General features: G+C 39.1%; 1 protein-coding gene across 1 annotated transcript; it reads right to left on the reverse strand.

Annotated features, from left to right (window-relative positions):
* Positions 1-597: 597 nt before the first annotated feature.
* On the reverse strand, positions 598-11146 carry slc47a1 (solute carrier family 47 member 1). Its single transcript, XM_027273733.1, has 18 exons — positions 9695-11146; positions 9263-9364; positions 8420-8488; positions 8158-8306; positions 7917-7959; positions 7652-7696; positions 6964-7061; positions 6288-6385; positions 6063-6176; positions 5659-5726; positions 4003-4109; positions 3599-3673; positions 3444-3513; positions 3182-3314; positions 1592-1686; positions 1097-1201; positions 905-982; positions 598-828 (listed from the first exon to the last, which is right to left on the reverse strand). The coding sequence occupies exons 1-18, from the start codon at positions 9899-9901 to the stop codon at positions 625-627; spliced, it is 1860 nt and encodes a 619-aa protein (XP_027129534.1). The 5' UTR covers positions 9902-11146; the 3' UTR covers positions 598-624.
* Positions 11147-13464: the final 2318 nt, after the last annotated feature.

The following is a 13464-nucleotide window of genomic DNA, read 5'->3' on the forward strand; positions in this document are numbered from 1 at the left end:
AGCACCACGGCCCTGGTGGCGGCAGGCATAAAGAGGCGTGAGGGGGCATGGGATGCGGAAAAGGCGAAGCATTCAGAAGCACGCAAAGGAGGAGGAACAGGGGAAAGGAAAAAAAGAACGAGCGGGGGGGAAGCGAAGCACCCGGGCCGAAGATACCAAGCAATGCAAGTGACATTATGAAGACAAGCAGAAATATTTAACTGTGTATTACTGATGTACAGTTACAAATCAGATATTACAGTCAATCTTAACATCTTATATACTTCTAGACAACATAAAGTAAGTAAGAAAGAAAAATATTGTCATGGTGCAATATGTAAATCAAGACAAAATAGAAAAGTTATCTGTGAAAGAGCATGTGTTTGTTGCCCATGGGGTCTTGTCTAGTGAGGAATGAATTATGTCTGTCCTGCAGTCCCAGTTGAGTATCTAGGCTTAGGTTAAAACATGAGCTTTACAAACAAGACCTTTGTTCCTCCTGCCAGTCTCCCTTGATTTTCTTTCAGCTTTCTGTGGATTTGCTCAGCAGCGAAATACTGACTCACATCTTACACAAAGAGACAAGTAGGCTATGAAACTTATGACAGGAATTCAACACTTTTCACAGTCAGGTTAGTGGTAGCTCTATAGGTTTGTGGTCAGGTCCAGTGCTGCCAGTGGTGTAGGAGTGGAGTCATTAGCCCAGTTGAGGGTAAAGTTTGCCATGCTCTGCACAGGGGGCTCGGGAGCAGGGAAAGCAAAGTGTAAAGCAATACCTATAGCCAAAACTAGAGCTGAAACCAGAACAGTGAGTCCCCGACGCAAAACAGCTGACGGATAGAAGCAGCTCTTCAGATTTGATGTTGAGGAGTATTTTTGTTCTGCTCAGCATCCCCCTCAGTCCCTCCTCGATTTATGCAGTTGCCCTTGGCCACTTCAGTTCCTGATCCTGCGTGTTGACTGGATTGTAGCCTTTAGGGGCTTCTTCGCCATCCAACTGGGCCTCAGAGTGCAAAGATGCTAGTGTTAACATCAGGTGGAGTAACTCAAGAATGATAAAACAAAGAAGGGCAAACGCCCTACTTAACTACACATACAAACGGACATATGCACTTACTGTATTAGGGAAGTCAGAGATATCAGGCACCATCTCTTCATTCAGTACTATACTAACAGGACGTTTTGGTATCAGCACCACTTTCTTTCCAGCTCGCAGTTGAGCCTTGAAAACACATACAAGTGAAGGTCATGGGACACACAAAATACAGATACAGTTACCTCCAAATTTACCCACAATCCAATGATGATGAACAATATGTTTTTCTGTTTTTGTGAATGAGCTGAGTGACAAGAAACAAGAAACAAGAAGACTATTCCAAAGAAATACAGAAGCATGGCAAAACAAAACAGACTTGCAATTAATATGAACAAAAAGATTAAAATGCTGCCAAAATCCAAATGGTATGTGGAAAACACTTCAGGGATGCCAGAATTTACTGAAAAGAATCCTCTAATTTGCAAGTTACATTTGACAAGTGCAATTACCTTCCTGCCCTCAACACTTTCTGGAAAGGACTAAATGGTTGATTAAAGAAAGATAAGAGCATCCTACCTTATGTGTGACTTTCTTCCAGTTGAATTTGAAAATTAGAATGAGAAAGAAACCCGTCTCAAGGAAAACGCCTATAAAGATACCCAGCCAAAAGCCTTACAAGAGGGAGACAAAAACACACGCATTAAAAAAGATCTACAGTGTATTTACTTCATGCATACAAGTATTAAATTAACTAAGAATGGATGAAATTAAATGAACTAATAAGAATGATACAAACCTACAGTAGCGGTCTGGTTTGGACACAACTTCTCATTCACTTGTTATTTTTCTTATTTTCTATACTGTAGAGTAACACTGATGACACCTCCATCATGCTTCACAGTGGGAACCACACATGCAGATACAATCCATTCACCTGCTCTGTTTCCCAAAGACATGGGCAAAAAATGATAACCAAAGATATAAATGTGGACCATGGACCAAAGTCAAGCAGTTCTCTTCTTGTTGATGGTCTCCCTCAGTAGTGGTTTCTTTGCAGTAATTTGGGTCTAATTCACAATTGTGAGGTATTTATCTGGGCCTAATCTGAGGTGCTGTTAATTGTTAATTTCTTTAATTAAGTTCTCCTCCATGAGAGCCAGTTTCATCAGAGTGTTTGATGGTTTTTGTGACTGCACTTGAACACACATTCGGAGTTGTTGAAATGTTCTGGACTGACTGACCTTCATGTAATGATGGACTGATGTTTCCCTTTACTTAGTTGAGTGGTTCTTCATAATACGGATTACTACAGTAGTTGAATATGGCTATGTAATGTATGCCAACACTACCTCTGAACAACAGAGAAACTTCCAAAGAGTCACACAAATAGGTCACTTGTCACAAAGTTCTCCATGGGTCCCCAAAAGAAATATAGATAGCAAGAAGATACACACTTCACAAGGTCAGAGCTTTGATGGCCACTGGGTGACCACGTGTGTGTGTGTGTGTGTGTGTGAGAGAGAGAGTGAGAGTATGAACTGACAAATGCACTACACACTTTGAGTGGACAGCAAAGATCCACTCTGGCGGGGGGTAAATGGCAGGCTGCAGGGAAAGAAATTAAGGAATGTCTGGTGCAGCAGGACCAAGTGGGTTTGTGTGTTTAACTAATGAGCCTGAATAAAAAAAAAATAAAGATAGATACACTTCCTAATATCCAGCTTCTGTTAGCAACATTCAAAGGTGTTGGTCAGAAAAAAATGACCTTGTCTGTGGTCAGTTCATTAAGTTCAAATTAATATCATAGCACTTTAATTCAATTAGTTGGTAGGTTAGACATTATATGGCCTAGACAAGCCTAATTCAAAATGCATAATATGAATTCACAATAAATCTTATTTTAAGTAATTTAACAGAAATTAAAATGTACTTATGAATATCATAATTAATTCCACACCTCACAAGATTTTTAGTGCTCTTGTTTGCATGAGGTACCAGCCCACATAGACATGACAGATGAACTAAGATGGACAAAAAGTTCTTTCATAACCCTTAAATAACAAAAAAAAACATTAAAACATTACATATGAGGAGCTGTGAGCATTTTCAGACCTAAAACTGATTTGTGTGTTTGCATACACAGATAGAATAAGATGAAAACATTACCTAATATTCTGAGCTCGGTATAAAACATCATAGCTATCCCGGCTGGTAGGCCGATGAAATAGTAAGCCACCAGGTTGGATAAGGCAGCAATTTTCTGCATCCCAGCTCCGACTAGAATCCCTGAGCTGACACACTGAAACACACAAAGACAGGAAAAAAAGACGTAGATTCAATAAAACAAGCAAACAGTTCTGTGTACTATTCAACACAGGGGCTCAATGAAGAACAAGATAAAACCTTTGTTGTGTTTGTAATAACCCACCAGAAGTCCATCAAAGAACTGTAGAAATATGTAGATTGTGAGGTTCGCTGAGACCATTCTTACAATGTTTCTACAGGAAGTAGGAAAAGATCTTTAAAAACAGAGTTATTGTTACATGGTACAGGAATAAATGTGTGTTGCACGGAACTACACACTCAGTGGTAAATATGTGGCCAATGACGGACTTACAGCCAGCGATAGCAATGCCTTGGAAAACTGCAAGCGTTCCTATAGTGAAGACATTACGTAAGGCATAATACCTGACAAGACTGTAATGTATGATTTCCATCCAGATTTTAGCACGTCAAACACACTGAAATTAAATGTATCTATTTGTGTGCAATTAAAACAAACTTCAAGCTCTTTGTGTTACATCTTTATTTAAAGTTTAATCCATTCAAGTTACACGATAGAAAGTGCAGTTGATTACATCTACATCAGAGCAGTCTGTTTATACTGGGAAGCAGACCAATCAGAATCAAGAATTCCAGTGGGCACAATTTAGATTAATTAATTTTGATGTTTGTGTTTCTAAGTATATGTGTATTCATACATTACCATTAGAACAAAGACCACTTTGCAGGTGACTATGGCCCTGCTAGTGTCTCCGGCTCCCAGAGCATTCCCAACACGCACACAGGCAGCTGCATGGACACCTAGAGGGAACTGTGAGGATCCCGTATTTCTTACTAGTGTCACCCATAGACATATATACATAGATGCCACATTGGGCGCTGAATCGTAAGTCGACGTCGCCGCCATATTGGATGTGGCAGATCTGCCCGTAAAGTAATACAAGGAAATGGACTGAACTTCATAAAACGCCTTTCACAAAGTTCTTAAGTAATGTCTCTATACAACCCATTCACACACACACTAATATATCTGGGAACAAAACCGGACCAAAAACAACGTATGTAACTTTTAAAGTGATGATTATAATGTTTACTCCTTATGTAAGCACCAAACCAAGTATGTATTTTTCTAATGCTGAGGTTTACAGCTACTAATGTGTGTACACTGTTACTGGTGATAATAACTGAAATATTATATTAACATTTAATCGTGTCTAAATAACAAGATCCTGAAATAGAGGTGACATGAGGGTTCTGAATAAGAGCACTAACGTTTACATTTAACTGATTTTGATTAATCGTTTTTATATTCACATTGATGAACATGTACACGCACACACATGCACACACACACACACACACGCATATATATATATATATGCGTGTGTGTATATATATGTTCACGTGTAATGTACACGTTAGTGCTCTTTATTCAGAAAACCCTCATGTCACATCTACATTTCAGGATCTGGTTATTATAGACACAGATTAAATGTTAAATATAAATATTTCAATATTTATCATCACAGTAACAGTGTTACACACATTAGTAGCTGTAAATACTCAGCATTAGAAAATACATACGTTGGTTTGGTGCTTACATAAGGAGTAAACATTTATAATCATCACTTTAAAAGTTACATACGTTGTTTTTGGTGCCTATTTGTTTCCCAGATATATTAGTGTGTGTGTGAATGGGTGTATAAGAGACATTAACTTAAAGAACTTTATGCGCTTTATGATGTTCAGTCCATTTCCTTGTATTACTTTACGGGCAGATCTGCCACATCCAATATGGCGGACCCGTTGACGTATCGCGACCAACACACTCAATGCGGCGTCTATATATATATGTCTATGGTGTCACCTACAATCGGCTATGTAGCTTACTTTTAGGAATATTTTGACACTAAGAAATTCCACTTATTCACCTTCTTATCAAGAGTTCGATTAAAAGATCGACAGCACTAGATCATGTCTGTGCATGAAATACAACGCTGGAGCCAAATTAACTAAGTTTAGCTTAGCATAAAGACTGGAAACAGGGGTACACAGCTAGGCTGGGTCTCTCCAAATATCAAAAGTAAACCTACCGGCAAAAACTCTTAGTTATCTTGTTTATTAGATCCACACAAACAGAAATTTAAAAGTAAAAGAGATATGTGTCTGTTTGTGAGCTCTAGTGGTGTTTGTAATCATATTAGTACCCTTGCTAGCTGTTTCTCCCCTTATTGACATCCACTGGGAGTGGTACTGGTCTTCTTATCTAAAGTGAATAAGCTTGTTTCCCAAAATGCTGAATTATTGTTGTTGTTAAATAATAATATGTACTTAAATGTCAACAAATGTGTAATCCATACCATATATGTTATGGTGGTTAGTTCCACCATAATATGCTGGGCAGCAATGTCGTCCTTACCAAGTACACCTGATGTGATAAAGAACCATTTCAGACATTCACAAAGACTTTCCCATCATGCCTAAAAGCTCTACCAAGAAACTTAGACATTTACATTATTCTCTTAATTTTCACTTCATTGCATAAATAAATGGTAAATGACCTTGTGTTTATACAGTGCCTTTAAATGGTTGGTATATCTACCACCCACAAGGGTGTTTTTACAATTGACATTCATCCATTCATACACTGATGAAAGAGGCTGCCATGCAAAGTGTCACTGTTCCTGAAAATGCAACCTGTTCATTTCAGTAAAAAAAAAAAAAAAAAAACATTTTGTATGTGAAAGTGTGAAACAACACTGACCAGCCAGGAAACCTGCAATCTCCCATATCCACCACTCAAAGCAGATCATGAAAGCACTGGGAACAGCCAGCTTCATGTAGGAGCCCCACTCCTGCAGACACTCCGTGGACCAGCCTGCAGAATGTTTCACACAGACAGATTAGGTTAGTGTTAAACTCGATACAGCCTGTAGAGGACGAAAGTTTTTGTAAAAGATTGATTTGGTCATTTAGTATTTTAACTCACCTCCCCACGTCTGCCGATGGAGCTTCTTCCATCTGATGTAGCCGAACAACATCAGGCAGATGACGACCTGAGAGAGGCTGTTAGCTATTGCTGATCCTCTGCAAACACACAATAGAACATATTTCTATAGTGGAGGAATGTGAACAGTGATTGTCTATATTGTAGCCAAAGACAAGGAAGGACTGAGGGTTCAAAGGTCAACATTAATACAGTTTCAGTTACATTGTGGTTTGAGCATACTTGATGTCTAAGGGTCTGAGAATAAGGGACAGGCTTGATATGGTAGATCATAGAGATCTGATTGGTTAAGTCGACTGCCTGTTGAATCAAATGTTTGTTCAGCTGGACCAGGATCAGCTGCTCTCTCTTCTTTCTCTGCCCTACACTGTCTCACTCTCTAAATAGAACCATTGTACAAAAATAATAAACATCAGTGTACAGCTGACCCTGTTTTAACAAAAACATGTTGTTCTTCTTAAATAGATTAAAATGCATTCTGACCTCCTGTCCTCTTCTTTTCAAACTCCTATGCATCAGCCCCCAGCCCTCTCCTATTTGTTCCTCTGCTATGTAATTGTAGTAGTATGTTTTATAGGTCATGGCATGAGAAGCTTGATGCCATATCAAGTGAAGTCCTAATCATAAATTCAAAGGAGCATCAACATGACACACTTACATGACACCCAACTTGAGGCTGGAGATTAAGATGTAGTTGGCCGCCAAGTTGAAAATGTTCGCTGCTGCTGCTGTGTACATCTGAGGCATAATGATCCCCTGACAGACAAAAAACACATACTGTATGTTTCTGTGGCTAATGTGTCCTGGGCCACATTGAATGACCTCCTACTCAATTGATGTCCTCTAAGGCCACATGAACTACGCTATCTGATTTCTATTTGGTTCATCATTACACTGAAAATGAGATGTCTGGGTTCACTTTCCTGCCAAGATAAGCAGCAGATGTTTGTGAACTCATTTTCTGTTTTAACTGATTTAGCCATTGAAATAGTAACTGCATTATCCTGTGACTCCCATAAAGAAATCATACAATTTTCACAGTTGTTTAGTTAGCAAAGCAAGTGAATAAAGTGAAACTTCATCCATTTTGCCAAACAGCAAAGTAATATTTCCTGCCTACTTGAAAATTTTGGCATTAAATGCAACACGTGAAATTGTTTCTTTCTATCATAAAGAAACATTTGTTGCGGTATTTATTTATTTATTTTTATTTTTTTGCTGTATCACCATTTCTGCAATTTGTTTTGGGGGAACAAACACATTGCATTCCATTTGGAATTTGGAGGCAGGACTCCCGTTGAAATTTAGTGAAGCAGAAGCACGCCTGTTACCGCTTATAAACTTACTTGGTTTTGCAGGTAGGAAACTTGCAGTTGGTGCAGGAAGATGGCCTGTAGCAGGAAGAGACAAAATTAATTGGATTATGAGTATAATTACAGAGGCAAACCTAACATTATAGACAGAGGTGGATTACTTGCTTTTGAATCACTATGTCATCTATACCATTTAGCTTTTGAATTTAATTGAATTAGACAATAAACACTTTATTCCCCTGAGTGACCGCACTATACTTGTTTCGGCCTATGTGGTGTTTTAGTTCAGTGCACTTACTGGAATAGCGGGTAGAAACGCCATTATGTAGATTTGGGCAATTCTGAAGGTGAAGCAGACAGAGTATTATTAATGAATTATGAATTAGTAGTAATATTAATTTAGTGGGCAAACAGACAATGCTTCTCTTTCTGTTTACATATGTCCTTCTATAGTCTAAATGGACAAAGATAAACATATAGGCCTTGTCAACAACCTACACACACATATATGTAAGGTATTTATAAGTAAGAAAAATTACCTGGCCACCTCAGCATCTTGGTGCAGGAGGAGCAGTAAATTGTGAGAGTTGATGACAAGAGCCCAACATGGCAAACAAAACAGCAGGAGGATCAGTGAGCTCCGTTGGAGAATGACTCCCACACGTTTCATGTTCTTACTGCCGAATGTCTGCAAAACACAAACGAGACAAATAAAAACTGAATCTCATCACATGGGTTCAAAATGTAAACCTTCCTGTACATAGTAACAATAAGACAACAAGGTAATGTTGGTTTGGTCACCTGAGAAATGAGTGTGTCACAAGCCATAGCAAGGCCATAGCCGGCTGCAGATGTGGTGACATTCACGGTCTGAGAGGTGGAGGAATACAAGAAAATCAACAAAGACAAGTTAGACTTCATGTTATAAAATGTTACTCTTCTAATGTCTTTTACTCAGTTTATGTCTGCTAAAAGGAGTAAACAGAACAACTTCCAAGAAAAGCAGTGCAGAAAGCACTTTGTGTTCACACATAGCAACACTGTAGGCCAGGTGCAGCAGGCCAAGGAAAGCACAAAGTTGAGCAATAATATGGAGAGCAAATGCTTCAGGAGGAGAAAGCAGCCGAGCCTGCTGTGTCTCAAGAAGTCTATACAGAGGCAGTATGCTGGCAGGGCGAGGTTGAAGGATTCAATCTATGACGTGCTGCTGTCTCTCTAAAATCTAAACCCTGCCTGTCGTATGATTTTAATGATAATGATTTGTTCCATTACACATTTCATTCAGTAAAACATGTGTTTACTTTACATAGTTCACGAGAAATTACAAGGATTCATCTCTATGTTTTGCAATCTGCACAGACTACTGTCTAAATTCTGTTTGTGCAGTTAACATCAACATTTTGGTAGTGTCTATTTTGTGTCCATTTTTTTTATATAATATCAAAGTTTATAAAAAAAAAAGTCCCTTTTGCACAAAATTAGCTTGTCACTGAATACCTGCACTGATACCAACACATTCAGGTGAAATGTCCACACACACAAATACTTATAATGTAATAACAGCAGTAATAAAGTAAGTACAAAGATTAGTGTCAGAGGTTGGCAGGTAAAATAATTTAATCTGCAAATGGGTAAAGACAGTACCGCTGAGGCCAGCGCGTATCCAGCCAGTTCTGCATTGCCTATGTGCCCACAGAAAATGGTGGTAACAAATGGCAGGAAGAAGTTCAAGATCCGAGACAGCAACTGTAGAAACACACAGGAAGAATTGACTCATTTCCAGCTGCCCATCACTGATGAGGTGAAACTTCTTTCAAGTTAAACAGCAGGGTTATGAAATCACCAAGCACAGCAGTTTGGGACTAAAATACAATATACACCATACACCACCATATTATTTTATTTGTGCATCTTTTGCATACTTTTGTGTATATATTTCACAACTGGTAACTGCATATGTAACAATGCACACTCAACAGTAACCGTGAAACAAAGTACAGTAAACTAATCTATTACAGTTGTAGCACTTTATGAATAACATACCAAGCCTCCCCACAAGAACTTTCCTCTACTCACCAGTGGCCCTGTGAGCCGTAAAACATGGTAGACTTCTTCTCTGTAGGCCAGTGGTAGCCAACGTCTAATGCACGCAGACCGAAACAGCTTGGAGCTGACCGCTGCCTCATCTCCCTCAACCCCTGCCCTCTTGCCAACAGAAACCCCAGCAACAGGACCTGCACCCGGCGATGGGCACGCAGGTTCCGGGGAACCCAGATTCTCCATTCAAACGCCAAAAAAGAAGAGAGACCGGAGAGAGAAGGGAGAAAAGCCAAGTGACAAGGGAGGGAGGGAGGGAGGAAAGGAGGGAGGGAGCGAGTGGGGAAAGAGGGAGCAAGGGTAAAAGTTGCATCCAGTCTATCTGGGTTCAGAAATACAACACATGCACTTCTTTAAAGTTACTGATTAAATCGCGTGGTTCAGAGGATGTGAGAGAATAAATGAAGGAGGGAGGGAGGAAAAAATGGAGGTAATATAAAATGGGCCAACACAGGGCTAATGAAGTATTACTGAATCTTAATGCTTCTCTTTCTATCTTTATTATCCCAGAAGGGCAATTTACATTTGTGCTGTATAACAAATTCCCCTTCTGGGATAAGTACACAACCACATACCAAGCACACAACAATAAAGAAACAATACTCGGAGTATCTGGACTGTATATAAAGAAAGTGGGTGAGTTGTGAATATGTTTCATTAACATTTGTGAGTGTGACTGTGAGCATGACCGTGTGGTCTTACAGGGCCCAGTAGTAATCTGATGAGGAATGCCTGTTTGCAAAGCATACACAAAGAGCTCTGATGGCATAAACCGTGCAGGATTTGATTAATTACTTAGAGTGCAGCCATGCTGTTTGTGTTTTTGTGTGTGCACACTGACCTTATCTGCCTCAAAGTGTACTTCGACCACTGACTTTATCGCCCTCCTATTTGTCACATAAACACACATAGCCACTCGTGCACACAGACCCACAGACCTATGCTTATCTCTCTCTTACTTTGCCTTGCAGGTGCATAGAAACATGTAGTCACCAGTCTACATCTTAAGCCTATATGTTAATAAATGACTGACTGAGCAACAGTGCTGATTTTAGTTTTCTATGGCAAAGTCTGCCAACAGAAACTTTACAATGAAATAGGTTTACAGTATCAGCTTGTAGTGTGTTTAGGTTTACTTTTTGCACAGTTATAGGGGAAGTGGTGGTGGTGGTCCTCACAAACAACTCAGGGATCATGGTCCTGATAATGTGATAAAGACGTGCTTCTGTGTGTGCGTGTGTGTCTTTCTACTATAAAGTTGCGCAACATCACATTAAGAACACATTCTTCTCACACAACTACTCTTGTTGCACGTGCTGTTAACCCCCTGATCTTTGATCTCACCCCTGCCTGAAAGATTATTTTAAAGAGCTGTAGTGGAGTATGAAACATCACTGATACAGTGCCTTGCAAAAGGCACTGTATCACCCCCCTTGGCATTTTTCGTGTTTTGTTGCCTCACAGCCTGGAATTATTTTTTGGAATTTTATTTTATTTGGATTTTTTTTTTTTTTTATTGTGAAGCAAACAACAAATAGGACAAAAATAACAGAAAAGGTCAATGTGCATAACTATTCACCCCCCCCCCCCCTAAAGTTAATACTTTATAGAGCCACCTTTTGCGGCAATCACAGCTCCAAGTCGCTTTGGATAAGTCTCTATGAGCTTTTGGGGGGATTTTTGCCCATTCCTCCTTGCAAAACTGCTCCAGCTCAGCTTTGCTAATGTGCAATGTGTTTTCCATTTGGTTATGATAGATTTGATGGTGCTCCTGGGGATCATCAAAGATTTGGATTTTATAACCTAATCCTGACTTGTGCTTCTCAACAACATTGTCCCTTACTTGTTTGGAGAGTTCCTTGGTCTTCATTGCAGTGTTTGGTTAGTGGTGCCTCTTGCTTAGGTGTTGCAGCCTCTGGGGCCTTTCACAAAAGGTGTGTATATGTACTGACAGATCATGTTACACTTAGATTGCAAGTGGTAATCATTTCACTAATTATGTGACTTCTGAAGGTAACTGGTTGCACCAGAGCTTTTTATGGGCTTCATAACAAAAAGGGTGAATACATATGCACATGCCAATTTTCAGTTTTTTATTTCCAAGAAAATAGTTTTATGTATATATTTTTCTCATTTAACTTCACCAACTTAGACTATTGAACAACTGAACTAACTACTGAAACGAAAATGAGTTATAACTATTAAAGTTCACAAGCAAACCAATAATATCTCTAAGAACTGATGCTGAAATACATTTTATAGAAATACACAGAAATCCTCAAACATGAAGCTTAATTAAAAGCATTATTTAAAATATTAATCATAATTTGTAGGTCTCATTAACTACCTGCTGATGAGGAAATCTTCAGGTGGTCAGTTCCTCACTCTACTAGGTGAGACACACACACACACGCTCACGCACACACAGACATTTGTTCACATCCATTCCTTTTATAAAATGTTGTTTGGGGCCCCTAGTTTGTGAACCAAAAGTGTGTACAAAGTATAGAAACATGCATTTCTCCATCTTATTGTTGAGTCAGACATTTTGTTTGTTTAAAAAGAATAACCCAGTAAACAAGTTTCTAGTTAAATCAGTCCTCTGCTCAGATTTTGGAGGCTCGATTTTTAGAACCTGCCAGAAATTCAATATAATATGTATTACTATGTTTTCATTAGTGTAAATCACTTCATTTTTTTTTTCAAAGAATCAAAAGGTAACATTTTAAGTATCAATTCAGTGTCAGATAAATATGTAATAAAAAAAGAAAAAAAAACAACAATATCAAACACTAATTTGTCACCCACTACTAAATAAAAGTCCAACATGAAGTTTGTTTAAATAGAGATAAATAAAAACATTCCCAGCGTGTTATAAATTCACACAAAGATAAACTCTATACATGTAATAGACAATCAGCGTGGCTACTCGGGTGGGTAGGGGTTTTAAATCCTATGCGCTGGTCCTTGAACACATGAGAAGTGTACCTGGTCTGAGATAAAAGGTTTTATTTTATTTATTTGTTTATCTGTGGCTTAATCCTTTTTTTAAATATTAGGTGTAAAATTCAATGTTTTATCTTGAAGTAATCCAAAGAACATCCTGCAAAGGGTGAAGGGTGAAAACTGCCCACTGGTTCACAACTTCCCACTACTGAGGCTGAGGCTTCCAGAGATAGATTCCAGAGATGTGTTGTTTCATATTTTTAATGTTTTCTGTGTGAATCTACAACTTAGAAAGTGACAAAAATAAATAAAAAACACTAAATGAGAACATGGCTCCAGACTTTTGACTGGTATTGTGGATACTAGCTGCCAGAAGGCCAGTGCCAGGTTTGCCAGGCTGTGTGAAGGCACCTCATCACCTCCTCAGCATAATGGGTGCCAAAGTCAATTCCTTTATCCACAAATGGTTAGGGCTCCAACGAGGTTCCTCAGCAACAAGGCTATGTGGGTGAAACACACTCATTACTCTCTGGTACAGGCAGACAGGAAAATGCAAGGCTTGTGATGCAGCTGAGGGAATCCTCTGGTGAGATGGTAAAAAACATCCTAAAGTGGAGACAAGATCAGAAATAGACAGCAGAAGCCAACAAAGGATCACCTTTCTCATGAAAGGGAGACGTGCAGACACCACCATCATGTCACCAAGTGTGAAGCGTGAAGTGGAGATGGACAGGCAGCTCCATTTCCCGAGAGCATTGCGGTCATGCCATCAAGGTGCCAGAGGAATCTAGTGGAGTGCAGGA

The sequence above is a fragment of the Larimichthys crocea genome, chromosome XXII (assembly GCF_000972845.2).
Source record: "Larimichthys crocea isolate SSNF chromosome XXII, L_crocea_2.0, whole genome shotgun sequence".
Lineage (NCBI taxonomy): Eukaryota > Metazoa > Chordata > Actinopteri > Sciaenidae > Larimichthys > Larimichthys crocea.

What these genes read in the sequence shown, in the direction of transcription:
- slc47a1 (XM_027273733.1), bottom strand. Translation starts at nt 9,901, where the DNA reads ATGGAGAATCTGGGTTCCCCGGAACCTGCGTGCCCATCGCCGGGTGCA. An exon ending in CCATCGGCAGACGTGGGGAG is followed by an intron (nt 6,177 to 6,287) that starts GTGAGTTAAAAT and finishes AACATTCTGCAG; the next exon opens with GCTGGTCCACGGAGTGTCTG. An exon ending in GGCCACATATTTACCACTGA is followed by an intron (nt 3,514 to 3,598) that starts GTGTGTAGTTCC and finishes TACTTCCTGTAG; the next exon opens with AAACATTGTAAGAATGGTCT.